This window comes from Heterodontus francisci, chromosome 23 (assembly GCF_036365525.1).
Source record: "Heterodontus francisci isolate sHetFra1 chromosome 23, sHetFra1.hap1, whole genome shotgun sequence".
NCBI lineage: Eukaryota > Metazoa > Chordata > Chondrichthyes > Heterodontiformes > Heterodontidae > Heterodontus > Heterodontus francisci.
This window is the reverse complement of record NC_090393.1, coordinates 17,478,666-17,506,061: the sequence shown is the minus strand read 5'-3', so window position 1 is coordinate 17,506,061 and position 27,396 is coordinate 17,478,666. Positions and strand designations below refer to the sequence as shown.

General features: G+C 42.9%; 1 protein-coding gene across 1 annotated transcript; it reads left to right on the top strand.

Moving 5' to 3' along the window:
• The first annotated feature begins 1,876 nt into the window (after positions 1-1,876).
• On the top strand, positions 1,877-27,177 carry dao.2 (D-amino-acid oxidase, tandem duplicate 2). The gene is made up of 10 exons (XM_068054778.1): positions 1,877-2,202; positions 11,662-11,776; positions 14,084-14,160; positions 15,531-15,596; positions 16,014-16,068; positions 16,205-16,306; positions 19,416-19,498; positions 20,224-20,341; positions 20,463-20,561; positions 25,925-27,177. The coding sequence occupies exons 1-10, from the start codon at positions 2,009-2,011 to the stop codon at positions 26,054-26,056; spliced, it is 1,041 nt and encodes a 346-aa protein (XP_067910879.1). The 5' UTR covers positions 1,877-2,008; the 3' UTR covers positions 26,057-27,177.
• Positions 27,178-27,396: the final 219 nt, after the last annotated feature.

The following is a 27,396-nucleotide window of genomic DNA, read 5'->3' as shown; positions in this document are numbered from 1 at the left end:
GGAGTCGATGTTGGGCTCCCTGCTTTTCTTGATATATATTAATGACCTAGACTTCGGTGTACAGGGCACAATTTTAAAATTTGCAGATGACACAAAACTTGGAAGTATTGTAAACTGTTGGTTGGCATTCTTCCATCTATGAAAGGTGATGGACACAACCCTTTTAGGTGGGGAGTCTTCTCTTAGTGCACCTTTGCTGATGGCTGTGAAGGCCATCGCTTGAGAGGCAGTTTCTGCCACAAGTGCTGCAAGTGAAGCTGCCAAGTGATGCTCTGAGTTGTTCTTTTTGATGCTGGCACCTGTTGCCATGCTGCTATAGCAACTGGTCATTATGGTAGTGCACACCATCATCCAAGTCATTAATAAATTTGGTGAAAGGTTGAGGCCCCAGAACACTTGGGGAACACTACTTGTCACGTCCTACCAATCTGACTTCACACCTTTTATCCCTACTCTCTGTCTTCTACCTTCCAACCAATATCCAACCCGTCAAAAGGCTACCTCCAATTCCATAAACTCTTATTTTTGCCCTTAATCTTTTGTGTGGGACTTTATTGAATGCCCTCTGAAACTGCATATAAATCATATCCTTTGTTTATGTCAATAAAGACTTCCTCAAAAAATTCAATTAGATTAACTTAGTCTTGCCTACATTTAACAAAGCTGCTTTTAACAACTTATATTGCTCGTGAGAAAGTTTAGCAAAAAAAGTACAAAAGAAAAACCAGAGGTAGATTCTGATAACTTTTATAAACCACTCAAGTTTCCCTTTTTTGTTTATTATATCAGAACTAAATATTTTTTTACTCCCCACTTAATATGCAACTATATGTAAAAATTCATTCATCAAAATTTTTCTTTTGAAAAATAAAGTGATTATTATCCCCTACTCTGCATCCTTTTTGTCATCCATTCTTTTGCCATCGGGGAAGCTGACACATTTAATAATGCTGTGTGACCATTTGTTATGAGATGTGCAAAAGATTCAGTCTGTCTGTTTACCTTCGGTTCTTGTGGGAGCATCATTTGCAATATACCAAGGGACAACCAAGATTTCTGTTATTCCAAACAGATAAGTGTTTCAGAGTGGTAAGGGGCTCGTTCATTTCCAGAAACCCCAACACACTACATTCAAAATCTCAACTATGTCACTTCAGGAGGCATTGAGTGAATGTCAGATCCTTCAGCACAGAGTGGGAGGGTCATCTGGGTTATTTTTCTTTCCAGCCAATTTCACAGTGACTTTGCAGGTCACACTATTCTGTTTGGCCCAATTCACAGTACTACCACTTCACCTGATTTTAATATAGTATTGATGTCTAACCTAAATAAAAACAGAGAAAAAAAGAATTTGCATTTATATTGCACCTTTCATGATCACAGGATGTCCCAAACTGCTTTACAGTCAATGAAGTACTATTGTAATCTCTGTTATAATGTAGAAAAGGCGGCAGCCTATTTGCACACACAAACCTTCCACAAAGAGCAATATGATAATGACCAGATAATCTGTGTTTGTGATGTTGATAGAGGAATAAATATTGGCCACGACTCTAGCGAAACCCTCCTGCTGTCCTTCGAAGTAGTATGATGGGATTTTTTACATCCACCTGAGAGGATGGTCGTAGCCTCAGTTTAATGTCTCATTTGAAAGATGGCATCTCTGACAGTACACCAGTCCCTCAGTATTGCACTGAAGTGTCAGGTTAGATTGTATGCTCAAGGGTGTGGAGTGGAATTTGAAACCACAATCTTCTGGCTCAGATGGAAGAGTGCTGCCAACTAAACCATGCCTAACACTGTAAAAAGCCAGAAATAACCATATTCTTGACTTAGCAACAGGTTAGTTAATAATTAGTACAACTGTTAATGTATTGCAGAAGGAAAGGTCAAAGACTGGATTCTACATGGGAAACTGAAATCAGACCTCGGCTGTAACCTTTTATACGTAGTAAATGAAGTAACTTTATTTGTTTCTTTTCAGCTATTAGATGATCCACACGTGAAAATGCATGTTGCAGTGATTGGAGCTGGTGTGATTGGACTGTCTACAGCTCAATGCATTATTAATCGCTTTCACTCCACAGTAAGACCACTGACCATTGTGGTTTACGCAGATAAGTTTACACCACATACTACAAGCGATGGAGCTGCTGGATTGTGGCAACCGTATGTGATTGATCATGGGAACGTGGAGGAAATGTAAGAACAAAAATTATTGAAATTAAAAATAGGAATCTGGCCCATTACATAAGAATAATGCAGGGTTCATGTAGCAGTTTTACCTTTTATAAAAATTATTTACTAATTTTCTTCTGTTTTTCTTTTACTTCTATTTCTTTTTCTCCCTTTCTGAAGGTGTTGGCTGTTGCTAGGATTTAGTTCCATCGGTGCCAGAAACTTTCTAGCTGGACATTCTTAATCAGTGAATATAATCAGCAGCAGGCAATTTGAGCACGATGGGCATTAGAACCAGGTCATATTCTATCCTCACCTTTCTAGCAGACGTTTCTGGATAGTGATCAGGAGTGGGAATCGTAACTGATTTTTGCTGCTAGCCCAGGATCACTGAGCTGAGCTGTAGAATTTCTAACTGCCGCCCTGGCTCAGATTGACTGAACAAGCATAAGCCGAGAACCAAGCCTGGGATTTTGTTTGTGTTTATTGTTCAGTACCACATCAATCAACCAGGAGAGGAGCTCTATTCTTATAGGTTAGTGTCACTGTTTTCTTTCTGAGAGGACTAGCAGGAAACTGTTCCCAGAGCAGCCTAGATTGACCCCACATAATGGCCGGAATTTTTCATTGGGCGGAAGGCCCCACCCACCAGCCAAAAGGTCGGTGGCAAGCCCACCACCGCCAGGACTGAGGAACCAGACCAAGATTTTGCGCTCCCCAGGCCCTTAATTGGTCTTGGGCGGGACTTCCACCTCCTTGAGGCATGAAGTTTTGCCTAATGGAGTTGCCTGCCAATCAACGGGTCGGCAGTTCTGAGTCCCAGCAGCACCACCGGGAGCGGTGGCCACTGTTGGGGCTACACCCAGCCATCGGAACCAACAGGAAGGACGGCCCCGGAGAAAACGTAGGTTTTTAGGGCCTCACCGGGGACAATTGGTTGGGCCCTGGCGAGGCAAGGAGGGTCAGTTATGGGGGTGGGGAGAGTGTTCTGCGTTGGGGATGGTTGGGGCTTCGGGGGCAGTCCTGCGTGGGCACAAGATGCCCGATCAGGCAGGCCCTCACCAACCCGCAATAAGGCTGCCTGGTTTCACTGCAGCAGGCGGAGGCCTTTAAGTGCCAGTTAATTGGCCACGAAGGGCCTTGATTGACCTGAGGTGGGTGGGCCGTTTCTCACCACCGCCGTCCCACGTAAAATTGCACTGGGGGCTAGAGGGGGTCAGGAATGGCCCCCCCGGCCTCCCACTCAATTTTATGCCCACCACCAGCCCGCTCGTTTTGGGGGACATTAAATTCCGGCCAATGATAGAGTTACTATGGTAAATAGATGAGTTCCAATCAGCCATATGATCTTTTATTATGCTGTTATAATTCTGCTTCCAATTTTGTCTGCTTCCATGTGGAGATTCTGTGTAGCCTCTCTCTGGTGCCCTCTCTGTGTGTACAGCTAAGCCAAAAAAATTTGATTCTGGAAAATCAAAAGTGTGCCCTCATGTCCTTGTGCAGCATGGTGTAGTGGATTGCTACATTAATGTGCAGTGACGTTGCAGAATTCCATTTTCTGTGCTCAAAGGATCATAGGAAATAGAAGCAGGAGTGGGCCATTCGGCCCTTCGAGCCTGCTCCACCATTCAAACAGATCATGGCTGATCATCTACCTCGACACCATTTTTCCCCACTGTCCCCATATCCTTTGATGTTGTCAATATTCAGAAATCTATTGATATTTGTCTTGAACATGCTCAATGATTGCACTTCCACAGCCCTCCAGGGTAGAGAATTCCACAGATTCACCAACCTCTGACTAAAGAAATTCCTTCTCATCTCAGGCTTAAATGGCCTGTCCCTTATTCTGAGACTGTGTCCCCTTGTTTTAGACTCACCAGCCAGAGGAAACACCCTCGCCATATCTACCCTGTCATGCCCTGTAAGAATTTTGTAAGTTTCAATGAGGTCACCTTTCATTCTTCGAAACGCAAGAGAATACTGTCCCAGTTTCTGCAATCTCTCCTCATAAGGCAATCCTGCCATCCCAGGGATTAGTCTGGTAAACCTCTGTTGCACTCCCTCAACGGCAAGTATATCCTTCCTTAGATAAGGAGACCAAAACTCTACACAATACTCCAGGTTCGGTCTCACCAAGGCCATATACAATTGAAGCAATACATCTTTACTCCTGTACTCAAATCCCCTTGCAATGAAGGCCAACATACCATTTGCCTTCCTAATTGCTTGCTGCACCTGCATGCTAGCTTTTAGTGACTCTGAACAAGGACACTCAGGTCTCTTTAGACATCAACATTTCCCAATCTCTCACCATTTAAGAAATACTCTGACTTTCTGTTTTTTTTTTACCAAAGTGGATCACTTCACACTTATTCACATTGTATTCTATCTGCCATGTTCTTGCCCATTCAATTAGCCTGTCCAAATCCCCTTGAAGCCTTCTTGCATCCTCCTTACAACTTACATTCCCTCCTAGTTTTTGTTATCTGCAAATTTGGAAATATTGCAATTGGTCCCGATATCCAAATCATTAATATAGATTGTGAACAGCTGTGGCTCGAGCACTGATCCTTGTGGTACCCCACTAGTAACAGCCTGCCATCCTGAGAATTACCCATTTATTCCTACTCTCTGCTTTCTGTCTATCAACCAATTCTCAATCCATTGAAGTATATTACCCCCAATCCCATGTGCTCTAATTTTGTTTACTAATCTCCACCTTATCAAAAGCCTTCTAAAAATCCAAATACAGTATATCCACTGGTTCTCCTTTATCTGTGCTATAAGTAACATCCTCAAAAAACTTCAACAGGCTTGTCAAACATGATTTCCCTTTCATAAATCCACGTTGACTCTGCCCAATCATATCTATTATTTTCCAAGTGTCCAGTTACCTCATCCTTTATAATAGATTCTAACATTTTCCCTACTACTGACCTCAAACTAACAGGTCTGTAGTTCTCCTTTTTCTCTCTCGCTCGCTTCTTAAATAGTGGGATTACATTTACAACTTTCCAGTCTGCAGGAACCCTTCCAGAATCTATAGAATTTTGAAAGATAATCACCAATACATCCAGTATCTCTATGGCCTCCTCCTTCAATACTCTGGGATGTAGCTCATCTGGTCCAGGGGATTTATCAACTTTCAATACAATTAATTTTTCAAGTTCAACCTCTTTATTGATACTAATTATTTTCAGTTCCTCATTTTTACAAGTCCCTTGGTTCCCTAGTATTTCTGGGAGATTTTCTGTCTCTTCCTCCGTGAAGACAGACACAAAATGATTGTTCGTCTCCCCGCCATTTCCTCATTCTCCACCACAAACTCTCCTGTCTCTGCCTAAAATAGAAGCACATTCGTCCTTGCTAATCGCTTCCTTTTCACATACCTAAAGAAGCTTTGACAGTCCGCCTTTATGTTTCTAGCTAGTTTACATTCATAATCTCTTTTCCCTTTATCAATTTCTTGGTCCTCCTTTGTTGGATTCTAAATTGTTCCCAATCCTCAGGGTTACCACTTTTCTGGCAACCTTATAAGCCACTTCCTTTGACCGAATGCAATCCTTAACTTCTTTTGTTAGCTATGGTTGATTCACCTTTCCTGTTGCTTTTTGTGTCTTAGAGGAAGGAATGTAAATTTGTTTTAACCGTGTAATACTTCTTTAAATACTAGCCGTTGCCTGTCTTCCATCAAATCTTTTAATGTATTTTCCCAATCCACCATAGCCAAATTGCCCCTAATACCTTCATAGTTTCCTTTATCCAGATTTAAGACCATAGTTTCAGAATAAACTATATGTCTTTCAAATTTAATGTAGAATTCTATCATATTGTGGTCACTATTTCCTAATGGCTCCTTTACAGCAAGGTTATTAATTAGCCCTTTCTCATTGCTCTTAAGATCTTTTAAGAAATTCGGTAATACTTTAGCATGATGCATAACAAGTATAACAGGATAGAACAGGTATTTGTAACTGTGTGTTCAAGGCTGTTCTGGTCCATGGTAGTTTCAATAACAATGTGTGCAGTAACAATAGGTGTAACGACCAGGTGAGAAAGATGTCTAGAGGTCCCTTTCAGCCTTCACCTTATTTTTTAAACACATTGTGTTTTTAGCTCCCCTTTGGTGAATCCTTGTTCACCACTTTCCAATTACAAGGCAAAGAAACCAGCACAAACAGGCTTTCGTAGATTTAAAGAAGAAATGTTGAAACCTATTAAACTTAAACTCTAATTTGGCTAACGCTTACGGATACACAACACGCCGCACACTAGCATACAAACGCGATACACACATGCAAATAGAGATAGAAAAAGGCAGAAGAAAAATGAAGTGGAAAGTTTGAGGCAATATCTGAAGAGTTGTTGTTACGGTTCTTCGAGCTCACTGTAAAGTCCTTGATTGTAGGTAGATCTTGCTTTTTGTTGGGGCCCAGTATTATTCTTAAACCTTGTTCGCTGTAGGAGTCTTTTCTCTCTTGGGGTCCATGTGTCTTCAGTGGATTCAGAGGCTTGTGAGAAAGAGATGGGAGCAGACAGGAGAGAGCTCTTCTCAGTCCAGGAGCAAACAGACACTCTGCCCAAACTGTACAAATTCATATAACTCAGGTTGCCCAGCAGGTTAGTCAGCCATGTCCATTTGTGTATTCGGCCATCTTAGCAGTCAACCTTGGATACGAGTTCCCCCACCTTCAACGTCTGGTGATCAAAAGTCCATTGTGGGTTGAATGTGTCAGGGAATGGCTGCTTTGTCCTTCCAAACACAGTCTGTTATTATGAAAATGCCTTTTCCAGCCAGGGCTGATCTGTTGAACAAGTCCTTTCTTCACTCCAGTAGCAGTTTAAAATCAATGTTCATGACAAAATTAATGTGCCTCATTCTTGGCAGGTGGGGGCCGAGCATGACACCTCCAAACCGAGCGGAATGAAATGCCATTTGAGAAACTCGCATTTCATTAAAAGGGTCAAAAGAAAAATGTAAGATACGGAAAAAACCATGCATTTCTCTCATTCATTCCCATTCATTCATAAATCCTAAAACTTAATACAGCCTGTCTTACCTTGGTACCAATGCTGCTTTAATTGCCCCCTTTTTGGCATCCCAATTAACATGTGGTTCTTTTTTTTTGCGAAGTTTCTCTTCCATTTGCCTATTTCCATGGCTACCTAGGGTCTCTGTTCCTGCTGAGGTAATTTTTTTTAAAAGAGTCAGTAGTGGGCGGGTCTATCCTGAACTCTCTTTCAGTGCTTTGCTGAGTCATGCAAAGGCTTTTGACTTCAGGGGAGGGATAGTTTGCTTTTTTTCTGTGGGGGAGGATTCTTTGCTAATCTCCCCTTTGTCCCAGAGGACACTCCTGCCTGCAGGTAGTTGTGCAGACTCTACTGCACTCCCCTGTGGAACTTGGACTAGGTGAGGCATCACCCTCATGGTTTCTCTACCCCCTAGAGGTCTTTTTTTGTCTCTGCAGGTTCCTGTAAATGCTGTCAGCAACTCTAGTGGGGTGCGTCTAGTGTCTGCATTTACGTATGAGGATGTGGGGTCTAACTTTTCCCATTTTTCAGGGTTGACTGATCGACAGTAAGGGTTTTCATCTGGGATTCCTCCCGGGCTTCCTTTAACCTGCCCTCTTAATCACTTTTTTCCCTTCTCTTTCTAAACTTTTGCCAGCCTTGTGCCTGCCTGTCGCCTTTTGTTCGAGGCGGGGGTCTCTCACAGTTCACCAGCCCTCTGCTGGAGGGTTCTCCTAACACCAGTACAGGACTTAGGGGTGCAGGTTTCACTGCAGGTTGTGGTTTTCCCTCATGTGGCAACTCAGGCAGTACTCCACCACATCTTTGTGGCGTTTTGGCCAGTCAAAGTGCTGTCTCATGCGGGCTTTGGTCTTTCATATACTGGCATGTACAGCCACTGTAGTCTCGTGGGCCCTTCTTAATATTTCTCTCCAGTACCTCTACAGCACAACTAACTGGTGAACTACTGCCCACTCCTTGCTCTCAGGTCTGTGAGGAGAACTCCATTTCCTCATCAGTACCTCACTCTTTAAATAGTAGCAATCAGGGACTCCCTCTGCTTCACTTTCAGACTGGGCAGCCTGTGCTAACTCTCGCAATACTCGGTCAGCTCTCTGAGCCTCAACTAGGGAAAATCCATTTAATTCATTCACTGGGTCTCCTAACTTTCCAAAGAAAGGCTCGGACAGGCAAACCTCATGGTCATCTGCCTGCAGTGCCAATGAAGTCTCCTCTGAGGGAGCTGGTTTGATCATGGCCTGATCCGCTACACATTCAGGGAAACTGCAGGGGTCCATCTCCCACCACTGCCCTGTCTCTCTGACCTCCTGCGGTCTTTCTTTCACTACTGGGGGTGGGTGGGGGGTGGGGCTACCACCTTCACCCCTTCCAGATCATTGCCTAGGAGCAACTCCGTCCACAGGCAAACTAGGAACAATCCCTACGGTTACTGGTCCCAAAACTAGGTCGCACGCCAGGTGCACCCTGTGTACAGGTACAGGCATACACTGCCCACCAATACCATTCACCACCATTCTGGTGTTCACTGCACTCTCTGGAGGAAAGGTCAGGTCTTTTCCCAATAAAAGGGATCTAGGTCCCTGTGAATCACTATGGGCTTGCTTGTTCCACTTGAGGGATATGGGGTTACTCTCCCTTCAGACACAAAACTCTGATAACCCTCAGGAACCCTATTAAATTTTCCTGCACTTGCAGCAGTAGACTTCCTGGGTCTCACCCTTACTACAATTAAAGCCACAGCTTGTTTATTTATTTATTTAGAGTTACAGCACTGAAACAGGCCCTTTGGCCCACCGAGTCTGTGCCGACCAACAACCACCCATTTATACTAATCCTATATTAATCCCATATTCCCTACCACATCTCCTCAATTCTTTTACCACCTACCTACACTGGGGGCAATTTACAATGGCCAATTTACATCTCAACCTGCAAGTCTTTGGCTGAGAGAGGAAACCGGAGCACCCGGCGGAGACCCACGCTGTCACAGGGAGAACTTGCAAACTCCACACAGGCAGTACCCAGAATCGAACCCGGGTCACTGGAGCTGTGAGGCTGCGGTGCTAACCACTGCGCCATTGTGCTGCTGTACTGTGCTTTCCATCTCGTTCTCTTCTGCACTGAGTGGGTGAGCCCTGATTAACCCGACAGGTTTTCCCTTTAGTTTCCAACAGTCAGCTCTTAAATTCCCTGCTTTATTACAATGGAAGCAATGGTCTCACTTTTGCTCACAGCACCTTCCTTTTTGGCTAGAGGACGGCCCCCTGTGCCTCCTGCTTTCCTTTCTCTCCCAGGACTAATTGGGCTCCTATTACCTGCCACCCTTTGTCCCTTTCGGATTTGTGGGGGTGAATAGGAAAGGTTCTCCCCTGGGAAACTGACTTATTAATTAAAGCAAACTCGTCGGCCAGGACGGCCGCATGCAGGGCTCTCTGGACCCACTGCTCCTCTACATGGGTCTTTGTGGAGAGTGGGAGAGAGTGTTTAAATTCCTGTAACAGAATTACTTCTCTGAGATTCTCATAGCTGAACTATACTTTAAGAGCCCTCAGCCACTGGTCAAAAGCCAGCTGCTTACGTCTTTCAAACTCCAGATAAGTTTGATTAGCTTGCTTCTTGAGGGTTCTAAACTTTTGGTGATAGGCTTTGGTACTAATTCCTATGCCCCGAGGAAAGCATTTTTGGTCAGTTCATAATTTGATAAACTCTCATGTGGCAACAGGGAAGAAACCTCATGGGCTTTTCCAGTTAGCTTGCTTTTCAGTAAAAGAGGCCAGGTCTCAGCTGGCCATTTTAGCTGCCTTGCCAGTTTCTCAAAGGACACAAAAAATGTTTCTACATCCTCCTCATTGCATTTTGGAATTAGTTGAGCTAGTTTTAACAATTTTGTACCCAGCCCTGAATTATGCTCCTCCATATTGGCTATGCTTTCACTGGGATTACTGTGTCGCCCCCTAGTTAACGCAAGCCGCTTCAACTCTCTCTCTCTTCGCATTCCTTCCAGAATTTTCTTTCTCTCTCCCTCTCCTCAAAATCAAGTTTCCTGTATTCCAGTTGTATCTTTGCTAATAATACCCTGTCAGAGTCCACTTCTAACCCTATTTCTGCTTATTCAGATTCAAGGGAAAAATAGTTGGCCTTAGGAGTTCAGACTTTCTAGCCTTGCCACATACAGTGATCCCACACTGCTCAGCCATTTTCTCAACTGCTCCATAGACAGTGCTTTTAACTTATCCCAAGTTACTTCATCCTGGCTTGGAGAGCTACTAGCTTCAGTTGCAGACATGTATTCAAGCACAGACAACCACAACAAAAACCTGGACTGAAATCTTTCTCTTTTCTTTTGATTGGGAACAATTTGGCTTCCCACTTCCAATTTCTCTCGTTTGTCTGTGGGTCAATGCCAGATGCTAGCAGCCAAATTTCTGTTCCGACCAGGTGAGAAAGGTGTCTCGGGGTCCCTTTCAGTCTTCACCTGGTCTTACTGTAACAGGGTTTTATTTTTTAAACACACTGTGTTTTAGCTCCCCCTTGGTGAATGCTTGTTCACCGCTTTCCAATTATAAGGTAAAGAAACCAGCACAAACAGGCTTTCTTAGGTTTAAAGAAGAAAAGTTGAAATTTATTAAACCCTAATTCGGTTAATGCCTACAGATACACGACGCGCACCACACTAGCATGCACGCGCGATACACACGTGCAAATAGAGACAGAAAAGAGCAGAAGAAAAATAAAATGGAAAAGTTTGAGGCAATATCTGAACAGTTGTTGTTACGGTTCTTCGAGCTCACTGTAGAGTCCTTGATTCTAGGTAGATCTTGCTTTTCATTGGGGCCCAGTATTCTTCTTAAACCTTGTTCGCTGTAGGAGACTTTTCTCTCTTGGGGTTCATGTGTCTTCAATGGATTCAGAGGCTTGTGACAAAGAGATGGGGGCAAACAAGAGAGAGATCTTCTCAGTCCAGGAGCAAACAGACACTCTGCCCAAAATGTACAAATTCATATAACTCAGGTTGCCCAGCAGGTTAGTCATGTGACTAGCTGGTTTGACCTTGTCCATTTGTGTATTTGGCCATCCTAGCAGTCAATCTGGAATGCGAGCTCCCCCACCTTCAACGTCTGGTGATCGACAGTCTATTATGGGTTGAATGTGTCAGGGAAAGGTTGCTTTGTCCTTCCAAACACTGTTTGTTAATATGAAAATGTCTTTTCCAGTCAGGGCTGATCTGTTTAACAAGTCCTTTCTTCACTCCAGTAACAGTTTAAAATCAATGTTCATGACAAAATTAATGTGCCTCATTCTTGGCAGCTGGTGCCGAGCATGATATAGGTTTAATATTTACTTCAGGTTTTTTTCTGTTATGCCAATGGAATTTTCAGTAGATAATAAACAGATACTTGTGGCATTGCTTGATTGCTTGTGTGATGTTTCCTTACGTTTTAACTATAGCAAGTGGAACAAGGAAACATTCGATTATCTTCTGAGTTATGTGAATTCACCTGATGCCAATGAGATGGGCTTATTTCTACAGTCTGGGTACAACATCTTCAAAGAACGAGTGCCGGTAAATGTTTGTTCCAAATATGATGTTTAATTAAAGTAAATCTTCGCATCCTGCTCCTTCCTTATCAGTCCTGTAATTGTATTTTCTTCATGTACAGCTAAGGACTGAGTGAACATTACTTTTGGATGGAGAACTGTATGCTCATCCTACTATTTGTGTAAGAGAGATTGAACATTTTAGTTTCAGTGGTCCAGATTTTGCAGTGGTAATGACGATGAAACTCAGTGTTTGCCATCATTACTCCGCTGAAACTAGCAGCAACTCCTGGAGTCTGCAAATGCACAGTTAAACACAGAAATCCAGAAGTTATTTTTAGTGACTATACTTATCCATAGGCTGTGCTGTTGAAGCACCCCAGATTGCAATCAATTACAAATTGGACTGAGAACAACTTGCCTTTCTAGGCTGTGAGTCTCGCTGTTAAAAATCCTTGAAATAGTTACACCTTGTTGAACTAGACGTCACTGGGTTTTTAATGGTATACTGAGTTCATAATTACTCCTGAAAAACCTTTCTGGCCCCAAGAAACTAATTTTATATTTGTGGAATGTCATAGTTCTCTGGCATTTCAGCTTTTACCTTAATTCCATGTGCATGTCCTAATTAATTATTTCACTCTCTATAAAATTTAATAAAAACAGCAACTTATATTTGTATTATGCCTTTAATGTAATAAAACGTCCTAAGGAGCTTCTCAGGAACATTATAAAACAAAATATGACACTAAGTCACATAAGGAGATATTGGGGTCAGATGACCAACCGTTGATCAGATAGGTTTTAAGGAGTCCCTTAAAGGAGGAAAGCAAGTTAGAGAGTGATGGATAAGCAGTGCATTTTGCTTCCTGGTTTACTGTTTTTTGAGAATTCTTCAATGTGATTGGCTGCTTATTAGAGCATGGCTACCGACCTGAACCGGACGACGTGTCGGTTTCTGGTCCGGTCCGGTCGCTCTTCCGGGTCGAGTCGGACATGGTGACAGCCAGGACGTCAAGCTGAGAAACACTCCGTACTAGTCTGCAGTGAGCGATTCCATCCAAGGTAGAGCACAACCTCTTCAATAAAGTTGATTATACTCCAGTGGTCGGGTCGGGCACGGGAAAAAATGAAAGGACTCCGGCCGGGTCAGGCTCGGGTCGGATGTGATTCTGTTGGGCTCAGGTCGGGTTTCATTTGCAGACCCGAGCAGGCCTTTACTGCTTATCCTGCTTGATGACATCACTGTTGCTGGCCACCTGGAGATCCCCTTCATTTGGCATCAGATTCAAAAATGTGCTACATTCAGAGTGTGATTTATGCAACAATTGCTGTAAAGACATTATGATTTTTTTCTACATCCCTGTCTTTTATATCCTCTTTGATCCACAGTTTAGAATTCCCTGATGTAGTGTGCTATTGAGGAAGGGAAGAATTTTGCAGAGTTGATTGGTGAAGTGAAGACTTGGTTATCACAACTGACTCTGTAAATTGTTACAAAAGTAAAACAAAAGACAATCTGCCAAAAATACGTGCTTAGAAATTACTGTTGTTGTAATTGATGAATCAACACTTCATGAGTTCGTATGACATTCCTCTGTCTGTTAATATAACTCTGGCATTAAGCAGTTTTTTTCAGTGAGTTAATATTTTTGCTAAATAAGTGAACAGAGGAATTTAATATGAACACGTTAAGCATTCATGCACTAATATTGCCAGCAGTAATTTCTCGGCTTTGATGTCTGCAAGTTGATCCCAGTGGCCAACATTGAGAAGAGCTTTCTGTCCGAGTAATATCCTGATAGCTGAAAACTCCCTAATATTGCCCGACTGTCAGGGATTCAATCTGTATATATTCTCAAATCACATCAAAGATTCTTTAGAAACTGATGACAATTTTAATGATACTGATATCTAAAAACGTCATTTTCTTATCCTGCACATTGATACTTTCTGATTGGTGTGGCACTAACTACTGCAGTCCACAGAAACCTGAGCTTCTCTAACTATAAGCATCTGTTTTGAATAATGGCAAGAGTTCATTCAGGAAACAGATTGCCTTCCTTTAGTTATCTGTCTATGACAAATAACTCACTGCAAATAGAGGTATCCAAACACACAGTGCACCACTAATCTCAGGGAGGCAGGTCGACAGAAGTATAGACAAATAGGATATCGTTTTGTTTATCAGCACTCATTTACTGTTAGATGTGTGCAATTGAGATTATAGCAGCCAAATTCAAGAAAACAAAAATTAAATTGTATGGTTCTGATCTTTCAGAATCTGAGGAAAATGCATCTAACGACATACTTTGCTTATTCTTCCTCATAGGACCCATCCTGGAAAGATGCTGTTTTGGGGTTTAGACACTTGACAGAAAATGAACTCAAACTGTTTCCGGGATTTAGGTATCTATTTTCCCTAAAGGTTCTGAGCCATCCTAAAATGTTTTTGCGGACAGTGACATCCCCTAAGGTTCTGTTCCTGGAATGCAGAAATTGAATCCAGAGTGAAACCATCACTAATTAAACCACAGTTATTGGTGTACACTTCAGGTTAATGGGCAATCTTTCCAAGTACAACTGGTTAGCAAGGAAAGTTCAAACTGTTATTCTGAGTTGACAAAATTGCCCCTGGTCAATTTTGTAATGGCTAGGATTATCAGTGACCCTAAGGCAGAACACCTACCTGCCTGTCCGTGCTGATAGCACTGGATCTCGTCCCAATTCATGCAGATGGGGTTATTATCATAGTTGGATCAGGCCATTTAGCACCAGTCCCTGCAAGGTGCAGCAGGTTACAGTCACTCTGCCCAAGATCCCTTTAAGTTCAATCAGGTTGAAGACATAGGTGTTTCTTTTCAGACATCTGTTCCGAAAGGAGAAAGTAATCTACAGACCAGCTCCCCTCAGGTCTAAATAGAATGGAATAATTAATTCTGTGCAATTTCTGGGCTCCCTCCTGGGTGGAAATCAAACTTTCTGCCAACTCCAGCCCTAGGAATTTCGGGTCAGGATTTTGTTCTATCATAAGACAAAATATAGAATTTATTAATTAATTCTCCTCGCACTAAGTCCTGATAACTGTCGTAAGTGAAGAAGTGTTAAACAGAAAATCTCTTTTAGGGCCTCCCAGTTGTCACAACAACAGTTTACAGTTATAGCGTCTTCAACGTGGTGAATTATTCCAAGGGAGCATTATCAGACAAATTCTGACACTGATTCACAGAGAGATATTAGGACAGGTGACCAAAGTTTAGTCAAAGAGATAGGTTTTATGGAGAATCTGAAAGGAGGAGAGAGATGTAATGATGTGGAGAGTTTTAGGGAGGGAATTCCAGAAGTTAGGGCAGAAGCAGCAGAAGGCAAAGCTGGCATGGGGGCAGGGGAGGCGATGGAAATCGGAGATGCACAAAACACCAAAACTGTAGGAGTGCAGAGATCTCCAACAGTTTTAGGGCTTGAGGAAGTAACAGAGATAGGAAGGGTGAAATCATGGAGGGATTTGAACACAATCCATTCCTCCTAAACTTTCTCTTCCTCTTTAAAATGTGCAAGTTTCCTGTCTTAGTCCAAATACATAAAAAAACAATTCCTGACGGTAATGGGGAACATTTCCTTTGTGTCCAATGTGTAATGAAATTGCAAAGCCAATCATAAATAATGGGGTTTACAGTTTAGTTAGACCTCGCACACAGAACAAATCTGCCCCAGCGCTGCCTTTTGGTGTGACCCTACAACAGGTCAGCTTTTCACTCATGGATGTTTCTGTTTTGCAGCTACGGTTGGTTTAACACTGCACTAATGTTGGAGGGAAAGAGCTACTTACCGTGGTTGATGGAAAGGTATGCTGTGATGATTTTTATCCATATCATTTCTGCTCAGATTTCACCAACCTCCAGTGGGTGGCTGGGGATCCTTATAAGAGCTACAATAAATGCAGTAAAATAAGATTAAGCCTTCATTTAAGGTTTTAGGGAGGTGGAAATTCTTCTGGGCCTATTTCCGAGCCTGGAAGCAGCACTGTGTTGGCCTGGGATCGGCTGCCAGCTCTGTAGTGCCTCCACAGTGATTTCCCATTTGAGTCCCATTGCAGCTTGGCAGCATTGAAAGATGAAGAAAAGGTGAAATAGTTACTTTTATTCGAGATGGCAAATTTATTCCTCTGCTGTAAGTGTTAGCAAGGCATGTAGAAATATAATTTTAAATAATAACATGGATTCTACTAACAAGCTCGATGGACATCTTTCATCTTATTTAAGGTTAAGAGAACATGGAGTCCGATTTGTTCAAAAGAAAATCACTTCCTTCCAAGAGGTATTCTTTACTTATATTATGACATGTAATTAAATCTCAGGTAATCCCAGAGATATTTTTCCTATGTAACATTACGCTTGTTGTGTCGGTGTGTCCTTAGACATGCTGTTTGTTTTTTTGCATGTATCTATGATAGTTATCGCCAACCTTTGATGTGATAGTGAATTGTACAGGTATCCGAGCTGAAGAGCTGCAGCCAGACCCAGAACTGAAACCTGCTCGAGGGCAGATCATAAAAGTGAGTGAGTTTACTTGCTATCTTATAACCACTAGGGCATCTGGGGAATGGGTAATTATTCTTCTCATCCTATTTCATGAATTATTCACAGCAGATGCCAAGAGAGTTACAGGCGCCTTCACTAAGGCATCTCTTGATGTGGCTCTGGAACCAGCTGTTACAAGATAAGCATTGAATGCTGGAGTTCGAACGTATTGCCCTGATTGGTCTATTCCCTCTCCTGCATCATAGGCTACTGGGATTGTTGTAATAATATCCATAATATTACTAACAGAATGTATCTCAGAGTGCCTCTACTGAAAACCGTGGAAGTGACAACTTTGGAATAGCACTTAGGGAGACGGTGGCGTAGACGTAATGTCACTAGACTAGTAACTCAGAGCCCCAAGCTAATGCTCTGGGGACATGAGTTAGAATCCCACCACGGCAGATGGTGGAATCTGAATTCAATTAATAAATCTGGAATTAGAAAAACTAGTCTCAGTAATGGTGACCATGAAGCCATTGTCATTAAAAACGCATTTGGTTCACTCATGTCCTTTAGGGAAGGAAATCTGCCCTCCTTACCTGGTCTGGCCTACATGTGACTCCAGACCCACAGCAATGTGGTTGACTCTTAAATGCCCTCTGAAATGGCCTAGCAAGCCATTCAGTTGTATCAACCCGCTACAAAGCCCTAGAAAAGGAATGAAACCGGATGGACCACCAGGCGTCAACCTAAGCACCAGAAACGACAATGGCAAACCCAGCCCTGTCGACCCTACAAAGTCCTCCTTACTAACATCTGGGGGCTTGTGCCAAAATTGGGAGAGCTGTCCCACAGACTAGTCAAGCAACAATCTGACACAGTCATACTCACTACCTTACAATGTCCCAGACACCACCATCACCATCCCTCGGTATGTCCTGTCCCACCAGAGGTGTTAGCACAGTGGTATCTAGTCGGCTGGGAGTTTCCCTGGGAGTCCTCAACAGTGACTCCCGAACTCATGAAGTCTCATGGCATCAGGTCAAACATGGGCAAGGAAACCTCCTGCTGATTACCACCTACCGCCCCACCTCCGCTGATGAATCAGCGCCTCTCCATGTTGAACACCAATTGGAAGAAGCACTGAGGGTAGCAAGGGCACAAAATGTACTCTGGCTGGGGGATTCAATGTCAGTAGCACCAAGACTGAAAAAGCTGGCTGAGTCCTAAAGGACATAGCTGCTAGACTGGGTCTACGGCAGGTGGTGAGGGAACGAACAAGAGGGAAAAACCTACTTGACCTCGTCCTCACCAATCTACTTGTCGCAGATTCATCTGTCCATGATAGTATTGGTAGGAGTGACCACCGCATAGTCCTTGTGGAGATGAAGTTCTGTCTTCACACTGAGGGTACCCACCATCGTGTTGTGTAGCACTACCACCGTGCTAAATGGGATAGATTTGAACAGATCTAACAACACAAGCTATCAAGTGGAACTTGCTCAGCAATAACCTGCTCTCTGACACTCAATTTGGGTTCTGTCAGGGCCATTGAGCTCCTGACCTCATTACAGCCTTTGTCTAAACATGGACAAAAGAGCTGAACTCCAGAGGTGAGGTGAGAGTGACTGCTCTTGACATCAAGACAGCATTTGACCAAGTATGGCAGCAAAGAGCAAGAGCAAAGAGCAAAAACTGCAGTCAACGGGAATCAGGGGAAAAACTCTCCGCTGGTTGGAGTCATACCTAGCACAATAGAAGATGGTTGTGGTTGTTGGAGGTCAATCATTTCCATCCCAGGACATCACTGCAGGAGTTCCTCAGGGTAGTGTTCTCGGCCCAACCATCTTCAGCTGCTTCATCAATGACCTTTCCTCCATCATAAGGTCAGAAGTGGGAATGTTCGCTGATGATTGCAAAATGTTCAGCAACATTCGCGGGTTGCCTCAGTACCTGAGGACTCATGTCCATATGCAACAAGAACTGGACAATATCCAGGCTTGGGCTGATAAGTGGCAAGTAACAGTCACACCACTCAAGTGCTAGGCAATAACCATCTCCAACAAGAGAGAATCCAACCATCTCCCCTTGACGTTCAATGACATTACCATCACTGAATCCCCCACTACCAACATCCTGGGGGGTAACCATTCAGAAACTGAACTGGACCAGCCACATAAATACTGTGGCTACAAGAGCAGGTCAGAGACTGGGAATTCTGCGGCGAGTAACTCACCTCCTGGCTCGCCAATGCCCACCCACCATCTAAAATGCACAAGTCAGGAGTGTGATGGAATACTCTCCACTTGCCTGGATGGGTGCAGCTCCAACAACACTCAAGAAGCTCGACACCATCCAGGACAAAGCAGCCCGCTTGATTGGCACCCCATCCACCACCACCGCAGTGGTAGCAGCGTGTACCATCTACAAGATGCACTGCAGCAACTAACCAAGGCTCCTTCGACAGCACCTTCCAAACCTACGACTTCTACCACCTAGAAGGACGAGGGCAGAAGATGCATGGGAACACCACCACCTGCAAGTTCCCCTCCAAGCCGCACACCATCCTGACTTGGAACTATATCGCTGTTCCTTCGCTGTTGCTGCGTCAAAATCTTGGAACTCCCTTCCTAACAGCACTGTGGGTGTACCTACACCCCAAGGACTGCAGTGATTCAAGAAGGCAGCTCACCACCATCTTCTCGAGGCCAATTAGGGATGGGTAATAAATGCTGGCCTTGCCAGCAACATCCACATCCCCCGAACAAATAAAAAAAAGAGCCAATCAGAAGTTACCTGATGCATGGCCAGCCATGTTACCAAGTTAGACTGTAAAATATTCCTATTATACTTTCCTTTAAGTTATTTGAATCCACCCACTATAATTGGGTGAATTCCATTGAAATAAATCTTTTGCTACCATTTTAAAATTTAGGGAAATTATGAACTAACATTGACATTGCTCAAAATACCTCAATATTAGATTGTTATTTCCCTATTGTGATTTGGCCATTAATTTTCCAAAGTCCTAATATTACTCCCAATGTATCTGAAATTCAGACATACAATAAATTTCACTTGTTTCAAGCTCCTTAGTATTGCAGTTTTTAAAATTTCTTTCTCATTTTGAATTTTTATCAGGTTTATGCACCATGGATAAAGCACTTCATTGTGACTCACGATAGAAAGAGTGGGATTTATACCATGCCGTATATTATACCAGGGTAAGAATAATCAAAGCACTTAAAGGACTGAAAGCTGCAAAGTTAATTATGGTGAAGACTGATGGAAGAAATGTTTGGCTGAATGGAGAAAATAAATAAATGCTGCAATTATCCTAGGATCTGTCCAGTTCTCTGGAATTTTGTTCTTTTCCTTTTTGTGTCAGGCTGTATTATCTTTGACTTTGATTGTCTCCCTCCTTTCCCTCTCAGCCCTACTGCTTTTGTAATGTATTTATTCTCTGTTCTTCTGTGATTTAGTTGAATAAACAGGTAAAAATGAGCTGTGGCAGAAAGATCTATAAACTGATCATTCTTATGTTTATAAATATGCTAATCCAGAAACAATATTGTTCATAGGATATTGCATGACAAAGTAATCTTCCATTTTCCCCTTTTTGTGGATGTGACTCCTTTATTTTTTGATTTACCCGCGCCTACACTGATGTTGGTGGATGTGCAATATGAAGCTGATGGCTAGATGTGTAAAAACGGCTTAGATCATTCCCCCTCTTCCTTTCTTTATTTCCCTGTGGGGAAGCACCAGTCTTCTGCATTGTACCTTCCTCTGCAGAATGGCTGAGCTACTCAATGAGCAAATTATTCAGCAATGCATGTTATAACACCATTACTGGTTGAGAAGGAACTTTAGTATCAGGGCAAAGGTTGTGGGGCAAGTTCAATCTGAAAACTGCATTGCAATCTGTATTGTTGTTTTCTCATTTCAGGAGCAAGTTAGTAACCATGGGAGGAATCTTCCAGCTTGGGAATTGGAATGAAGAGAACAATCCCAAAGACCACAATGCAGTGTGGGAAGGTGGCTGCAAACTTGTACCTAGTCTGAAGGTTGGTTCTAAGGGTTTTATTCCATTATATGAGAAATCAGAATTCCTGTGGTGAAAAAAAACATGGAAACCATCTGCATGATTAATTTCTGTTCATTCATTAACAAATTAACTTCCTGCAGAATGCCAGGATAGTTGAAGACTGGACTGGACTTCGGCCTGTCCGTAACAGGATCCGTGTAGAAAGGCAGACCTTTGATGCAGGACCAGAGAAATTTGAGGTATGACACCAAAGGTGAAATCAGTTTTAAAAATGGTGAACAAAAAACAGGGAAGAATTAAATAAACTTAAAATAATGCATCAAACTATAATTTTCTCTTCGATGACACCATGAAGTTGCGCTCCACTATAATCATTCAGGAATATTTATTTTTATCTTGCTTAATTGCAGTACATGCACCGGATTGTCAAATTATCATATCCACATTCAAAGCATGTATTAAATACACTGATAATTGTGTTTCTAAACTGTTCACTCCAAGTTTTATTTAGCTTTTCAGTCTGTGCTACTACAGAAAGAACTCTTATTTTTATAGCACCTTTTATGTCCTCAGGATGCTCCCAAATCAATTCACAGCAAATGAATTACTTCTGAATTGTAGTTTTGTCAGCAAACATGGCAGCCAATTTGAACAGCAAGGTTTCACAAACAGTGAAGAGATAACTAATCAGTTAACCTATTTTGGATGGTGTTGATCAAGGGTTGGGAATTGGGAAGTATTGGCCGAAACATCTGCTTCCTTTGAACAGTGTCAAGTGATCTTTTACTTACACTAGAATAGGCAGACAAGGCTTTGGTTTAACATATTGGGATAGAAATTCGACTCGGGGGGGTTGGGGGGGGGGGGGGGGTGCAGCGCAAAACAGGCAGTATCGGATCGGCCGACTGCTCTTTACATTGGCTGCAGTGCAACTGAATATCGGGTGCTGCGTATAAAGGGTAACTGATCCGATAACTCCTGTTATGTGCCATTGCCCGAGAGGAATTTGTACCCCATTATCTACAAGACAGCTTCTCTAACGATGTAACACTCCCTCAGTACAGCACTGAAGTGCCAGCCTAGATTATGTGCTCAAATCTCGCAGTGGAGCTTGAACTGCAAGTGTCTGACTCCGAGGCAACAGTGCTACAACTGGGCCAAGCTGACCATTATATTGAGAAATGTGACATGTCCATTGATTCCATCACACTCACTTAGAACTTTACCTGACAATTGTGAGAGTAAAGGAGTGGAATTTTGTCATGCCACTGCAAACTCTTAAAGTTTAAAACATGAGATTAAGGAGACTTAGAGGGCTGGATGTTGGCCCCCACCAGGGTCAGGATCAGAGGCAGGCAGGAGCTAAAAATAGCTCTGCTGGCCTGTGTGCCAGTTCCCCAGCTCCTTCCCACCTTGGGTCATTTTACAGGGATAGGATTGGGGCTGGCAAGGCTACCCGCCACACGCGACTGGTAGCTGATCAGTCATTAAGAGCTGAATTGAGGTCAATTAAAGGACACCAATTGGAATTTTCCAGTCGGCCTCCAGGTTCCCGGAAGTGGCAAGGGCCAATTTAGGTGCTTGGAGGCGGGCACCCGTGGCAGGCCAGGGGATCAGCACTTTAGATGGGCATAGAGCCCTCCCTGTCTGTCGGTGCAGGAGCAGCCATTGGCCTCCCTGCAGAGGGGTTCCCCCCACCCTCCAAACTGTGGTGGCCTGGTTGCTGAATCTATTTTATGATTAAAGATTTAAAATTTTGGAGACAAGGTGCCTCCATGTTGAAGTGCCCTCTCTCTTACTTACCTTCCATTTCATCCTGCTGCTCCTTTCAAGCTGGAAGGCCTCTGATTGGCCCACCCACCATCCTCAATTAGACAGTGAACTTGCCCTCTGGCCATTAATTGACTGCCCCAAGGAAAATCCCAGGTGAGTGACTGTTTCGCCCCAGGGGGTGGTTTTGCAACCCAGAAATAGTCCGAGACACAGATGTTATAACATCGAGCAGCCCGAAGAGAATCAAGCAAATTTGTTTTCCTTTAGAAGTGAAAAGTACTTAGAGGTTGAGTTCCAGCAGATAATGAATTTTAAATATTGTTCTGCAGTTTTTTTGATTGGAATACAGGACATCTGTCAGTATTCCAATGAGGAAATGTGCATGTTTACAGACCTGGTGCACATATCAGTTAATAAATAGGGCTGTTAACTTTTGTCTGCATGAGACTCACAACTGCAGGCTCCTGACAAGGAAGGAAATTTGTAATTTATTCTAAGTAGGAGAAAAATAAATAATATTTGTGAAGAAACTAAGAGGTGAGGGGCACATTACATTGAAACAATATCCCCTTCCTGTTCTACTGTTCAGCAGGCTGCCTTTAATGTAATGTTTCTGAATGGCCTAAATCACATGACAGAACCATTTCAGAAATGGTAACTGTGATAAAGTACAATCCCACCATCTGCTGGTAGAGCTACATTACTGCATGAAAAGATCTTTGCAAGAGTCTCCACAAAAAAAACAAAATGGGGTTTAAATTCCTTAGATTCAGGAATGATCCCATCAGATTGGAATTTGACAAATGTTACACCACTTTTCAAGAAAGGAAATGGAAAGAAAACAGGGAACTGCAGACCAGTTAACCTAACATCAGTTATTAGGAACTTGCTGGAAACTATTATTAAAGAAGTCTTAACATTGCACTTGGAAAAGCATAATATGATTAGAACAAGACAGCATGGTTTTACTAAAGGAAGATCTTGATGACAAATTTATTAAAGCTTTTTGAGGATAACTAGTCCGGTAGATAAAGGGAAACCAGTAGGTGTAGTATACCTGGATTTTCAAAAGGCATTCGATAAGGTGCCATATACAAGATTAATAGGCAAGATAAAGGCTCATGGTGTTGGGGGTAATATATTAGCATGGATAGAAGATTGGTTAACAGACAGGAAGCAGAGAGTGGGCATAAATGGGGCATTTTCAAGTTGGCAGGCAGTGAATAGTGGGGTGCTGCAAGGATCAGTGCTGTGGCCTCAGTTATTTACACAATATTATCTTGGATGAAGAGACAGAGAGTAATGTATCTAGGTTTGCTGATGATATAAAGCTCGGTGGAAAGGTAAGCTGCGAGGAGGACATAGAGAGGCTGCAAAGAAATACAGACAGCTTAAGTGAGTGGGCAACAAGATAGCAAATGGAGTATAATGTAGGGGAGTGTGAAATTGTTCACTTTGGTCTTAAAAATAGAAAAGCAGAATATTTTTTAAAAGGTGTGAAAATGGTAAGTGTTGATGTTCAGAAAGACTTGGGGGTACTCGTAAAAGGAACACACAAAGTTAACATGCAGGTGCAGCAGGCTATTAGGAAGGCAAATGGCATGTTGGCCTTTATTGCAAGAGGATTGGAGTACAGGAATAAAGAAGTCTTACTAAAATTGTACAGGGCTTTGGTGAGACTGCACCTGGAATACTGTGTGCAGTTTTGGTCTCCAAATTTAAGAAAGGATATACTTGCACTGGAGGCAGTGCAGAAAAAATTTACTAAATTGGTCCCTGGGATGAGGGGGTTGTCCTATGATGAGAGGCTGAGTAAATTGGGCCCATATTCTCTGGAGTTTAGAAGAATGAGAGGTGTTCTAATTGAGACAGATAAGATTCTGAAAGGGCTTGACAGGGTAGAAGCTGAGAGATTGTTCCCACTGGTCAGGGAATCTAGAACACGGGGACACAGTCTCAGGATAAGGGGTCAATCATTCAGGACTGAGATGAGGAGAAATTACTTCGCTCAAAGGGTTGTGAATCTTTGGAATTCTCTACCCCAGATGGTTGTGGATGCTCCATCATTGAATACATTTAAAGCTGGGATAGATAGATTTTTGGTCTCGCAGGGAATCAAAGGATATGGGGAGCGAGCAGGAAAGTGGAATTGAAGCCCGAAATCAGCCATGATCGTATTGAATGGCAGAGCAGGCTCGATGGGCCATATGGTCTACTTCTCCTATTTCTTGTGTTCTTGTGTTAAAGTTAACAATCTTGCACCTGTATTCCAGGCCTAAAACAGACACAATAATAACCAGTTTAGCAGTGCAGAAGCTTGTCTGTATGGGCCACTGCAAAATTGTAAGGGCCTTTGTCTAGGCAGCCCTGGCAGCTGCCTGAAATGAGTGTAGGCCTCACTTCGATATTGAAATGAGGCTCCTGTGCTCATTATAGACATATTTGTTTGGCATAGTCATTGCTTGCAATGCGTAAAATAGTCAAAAATTTTGTTTTTTGTAGAGCTGGAAGAGGCAGGAATGCTCCTCTTGACTCCAGAAAACAACTGTGGGCCACTACCTTTGATGTTTTTGATCACATTCCTGACACCCGCACCCACCCCCTGCAGACTTACCTCTGAGCCTCAGTTCGGTCCAGAATTCTTAAGGCACTGACAGGCAAGTTGTATCAGGTGCCTGATTGGTGCCTGCAGCTTCCTAGAGTTATTCTGATTACATCTGAAGGCAAGTTTGCTTTGGTGCACTGCTGAAATACAGCTCAGAAATAGGCCCATGTGAGCTAGTGGCTGGAATTTTACGCTGGGCGGATGGGAGCCGGACTCCGACGTAAATGTCGGTGCCAATCCCGCTCCCGCCCAGCCTGGGGATCTGTCCTATATTTTTCAGATCCCCAGGCTTTAATTGGCCCAAGGCAGGACTTCCATCCGGGAGGAGGTCCCGCCTCAGTGAGCTGCCGGCCAATCAGCAGCGCCACCAGGAGCGGTGGCCACTGCTGAGACTGCAGCCCAGCCGACCGTGGAGGACACAATGGAACCGGGACAGAAGGTAAGTTCGGGCAGCCTCACCAGGGGAATTGGTCATGCCCTGGTGAGGCTAGGGTGGTCGTTTGGGGGGAGGGAGGGGCGTCGGATCCCAGGGTTGGGTTGGGAGGTGGGGGCAGCCCTCAATCAGGCACCCTGTGCCCGACTGCCAGGCACCCCCCCCCCCCCCGACCGGGGTGCGGAAAGGCCGGTAGCTTTAGCTGGGCAGCCTTTCACGTCCCCGGCACACCCGCTTGCCACAGGCAAAATACCTGTGGAGGTGGGGCGAGGGCCCTTAAGTGGCCATTTAAGGGTCTTGATTGGCCTTGGGTGGGCGGGCGGGCCGCTTCTCACCACCACCCCCACTGCCGGACCTCTGTAAACTTGGTCGTAGGCAGAATCGGGGCGGATCCTGTCCCCCATGCCACCATCCGACCCGCTGGGGCGGCGTAAAATTCCAGCCAGTGTCTTTGTGACTAGATTTTGCCCAACAGAGGAACACTAGGAAATATAGCAATGTGCACTTCCTAAAAACAGAAGATAATAGAAATACGAAGTGGGACCATCACCACCTGAAAAGAGAAAACACAAGTTAACCTTTTGAACAGAGACCCTTCATCTGAATTTCAAACTGTGTAAGGTATACTGATGGAGCTGCTGTGTATTTCTGTTTCAAATATCCAGGATGCAGTTTTGTTTTTCCTTTGGTATTCCATTTCATGATGTTCTACCATACCATGTTTTGTTTTGATTTGATGCAAAGAAGGAGCAGAATCCTCCTCAAATTTAATCAGTTTCTTTATCTTGTAGGTGATTCACAACTATGGTCACGGGGGTTTTGGCCTGACCATTCACTGGGGCTGTGCCATGGAGGTAGCAAACATCGTTGGCAGGATCCTTCAAGAGAAGAAACCCAGCTGGAAATCACTCTCCCGGCTCTAATTATTCACAGCCACGCTTACCTTTCTGCCTTACTGTGACTTCTGCTTCTTCAAATAATGATCTGATTAATGGTGATTTTTGTCGCATTGTTGTCTGCATTTTAGAAGGTTAATTAATGTATTTTAAAGTGGGACATGCTGGGTGGCCCACAATGCTCCGTCCATCCAGTCGAAGTTGCGTGTTTTCTGTTTGTCCTCATTTGTCCCAGTCAATTGTCCTGACAAACAGTGCCAGGAAAAATGAGTGGCCTAATTTTAAATCATGTTAATCAATTTCTTTTTAAAAGGTTATTCTGCAATTTGCACATGCGAGTATTAATTAGAACCTGAATTTCACCACCAGCTACAGAACCTTTCGCATTCAGCTTGTGCTATTGTCAATTTTATTTTTGCTGATTGAGTAGCTTTCATAGTATCCAGTCATCTAATTGGATATTATCAGGTAGAGTTAGTGTTTTTAGCCTGTAATGGCTCAAAATAGTCCATCCTTAGTCAGGAATGACTTTTAATATTGAAACTACCTTGGATGACTTTAGCAAATTAAATACAAATAGTAAGGCAATTCAGGTTTAGAAATTCCTGGCTTCAAAAATCTATTAATGTAAACACAGCTCAAAAATAATATATTCATACTGCTTTTTTGACTTACCCAATATCATAATTGTAACAGTTGTATTAAATTTAAAAAGCGGACAACCTTCATGATATCAGAATGTAAAAGCATGAAAAATCAAGCCCATGGCCCTTTGAAGCCGCTGCCTCACAGAATGAACTAACATGACAATTATTTGGTAATAGTAATTAATCTGTTACAACATAATTAATTCAACTATACAGAATGGTCTGTTATACTATTGCTCTTTGCAACAAGGAATCCAGACCTGCTGAGTATTTCCAGCACTTTCTGTTTTTATTTCAGATTTCCAGAATCCGCAGTATTTTGCTTTTGTATTAAAGAATGTTTTGTTATGACCTTGTCAGCTTAGTGACAAGAAATAGTTAATTGTAACAATTCAACAAGCTTGCTTACAGAATTTTTAAAATTCTCTCTAATGAGCTCAATAAAACTTAAAATGAATTACAAAAAGAATCTTTAATAAAATTATGATATTTAAATTCAAACATTTATATCATAAATGCATTTTTGTCCTGTTGATATGAATGAGCTTATTTACATCAATCAGAAAAAATGTTAACAGTGACAGGCTGTCATGCAAGCACTGCATATATTTTGTAAACAGTAAAATGCTCCAGTTCACCACTTGGAGAACAAGTAAAAGACATTTGAACACAAGACGGTAGTTACCTGATATACACAAGCAATCTGTAGGTGCACGTTGA

Bases quoted from the DNA above. Each gene is read 5' to 3' on its own strand.
- dao.2 (XM_068054778.1), top strand. From the start codon at position 2,009: ATGCATGTTGCAGTGATTGGAGCTGGTGTGATTGGACTGTCTACAGCT. The intron at 14,161-15,530 runs GTATCTATTTTC...TCTGTTTTGCAG, and splicing joins AAACTGTTTCCGGGATTTAG to CTACGGTTGGTTTAACACTG. The intron at 16,307-19,415 runs GTGAGTGAGTTT...AATTTTTATCAG, and splicing joins CTCGAGGGCAGATCATAAAA to GTTTATGCACCATGGATAAA.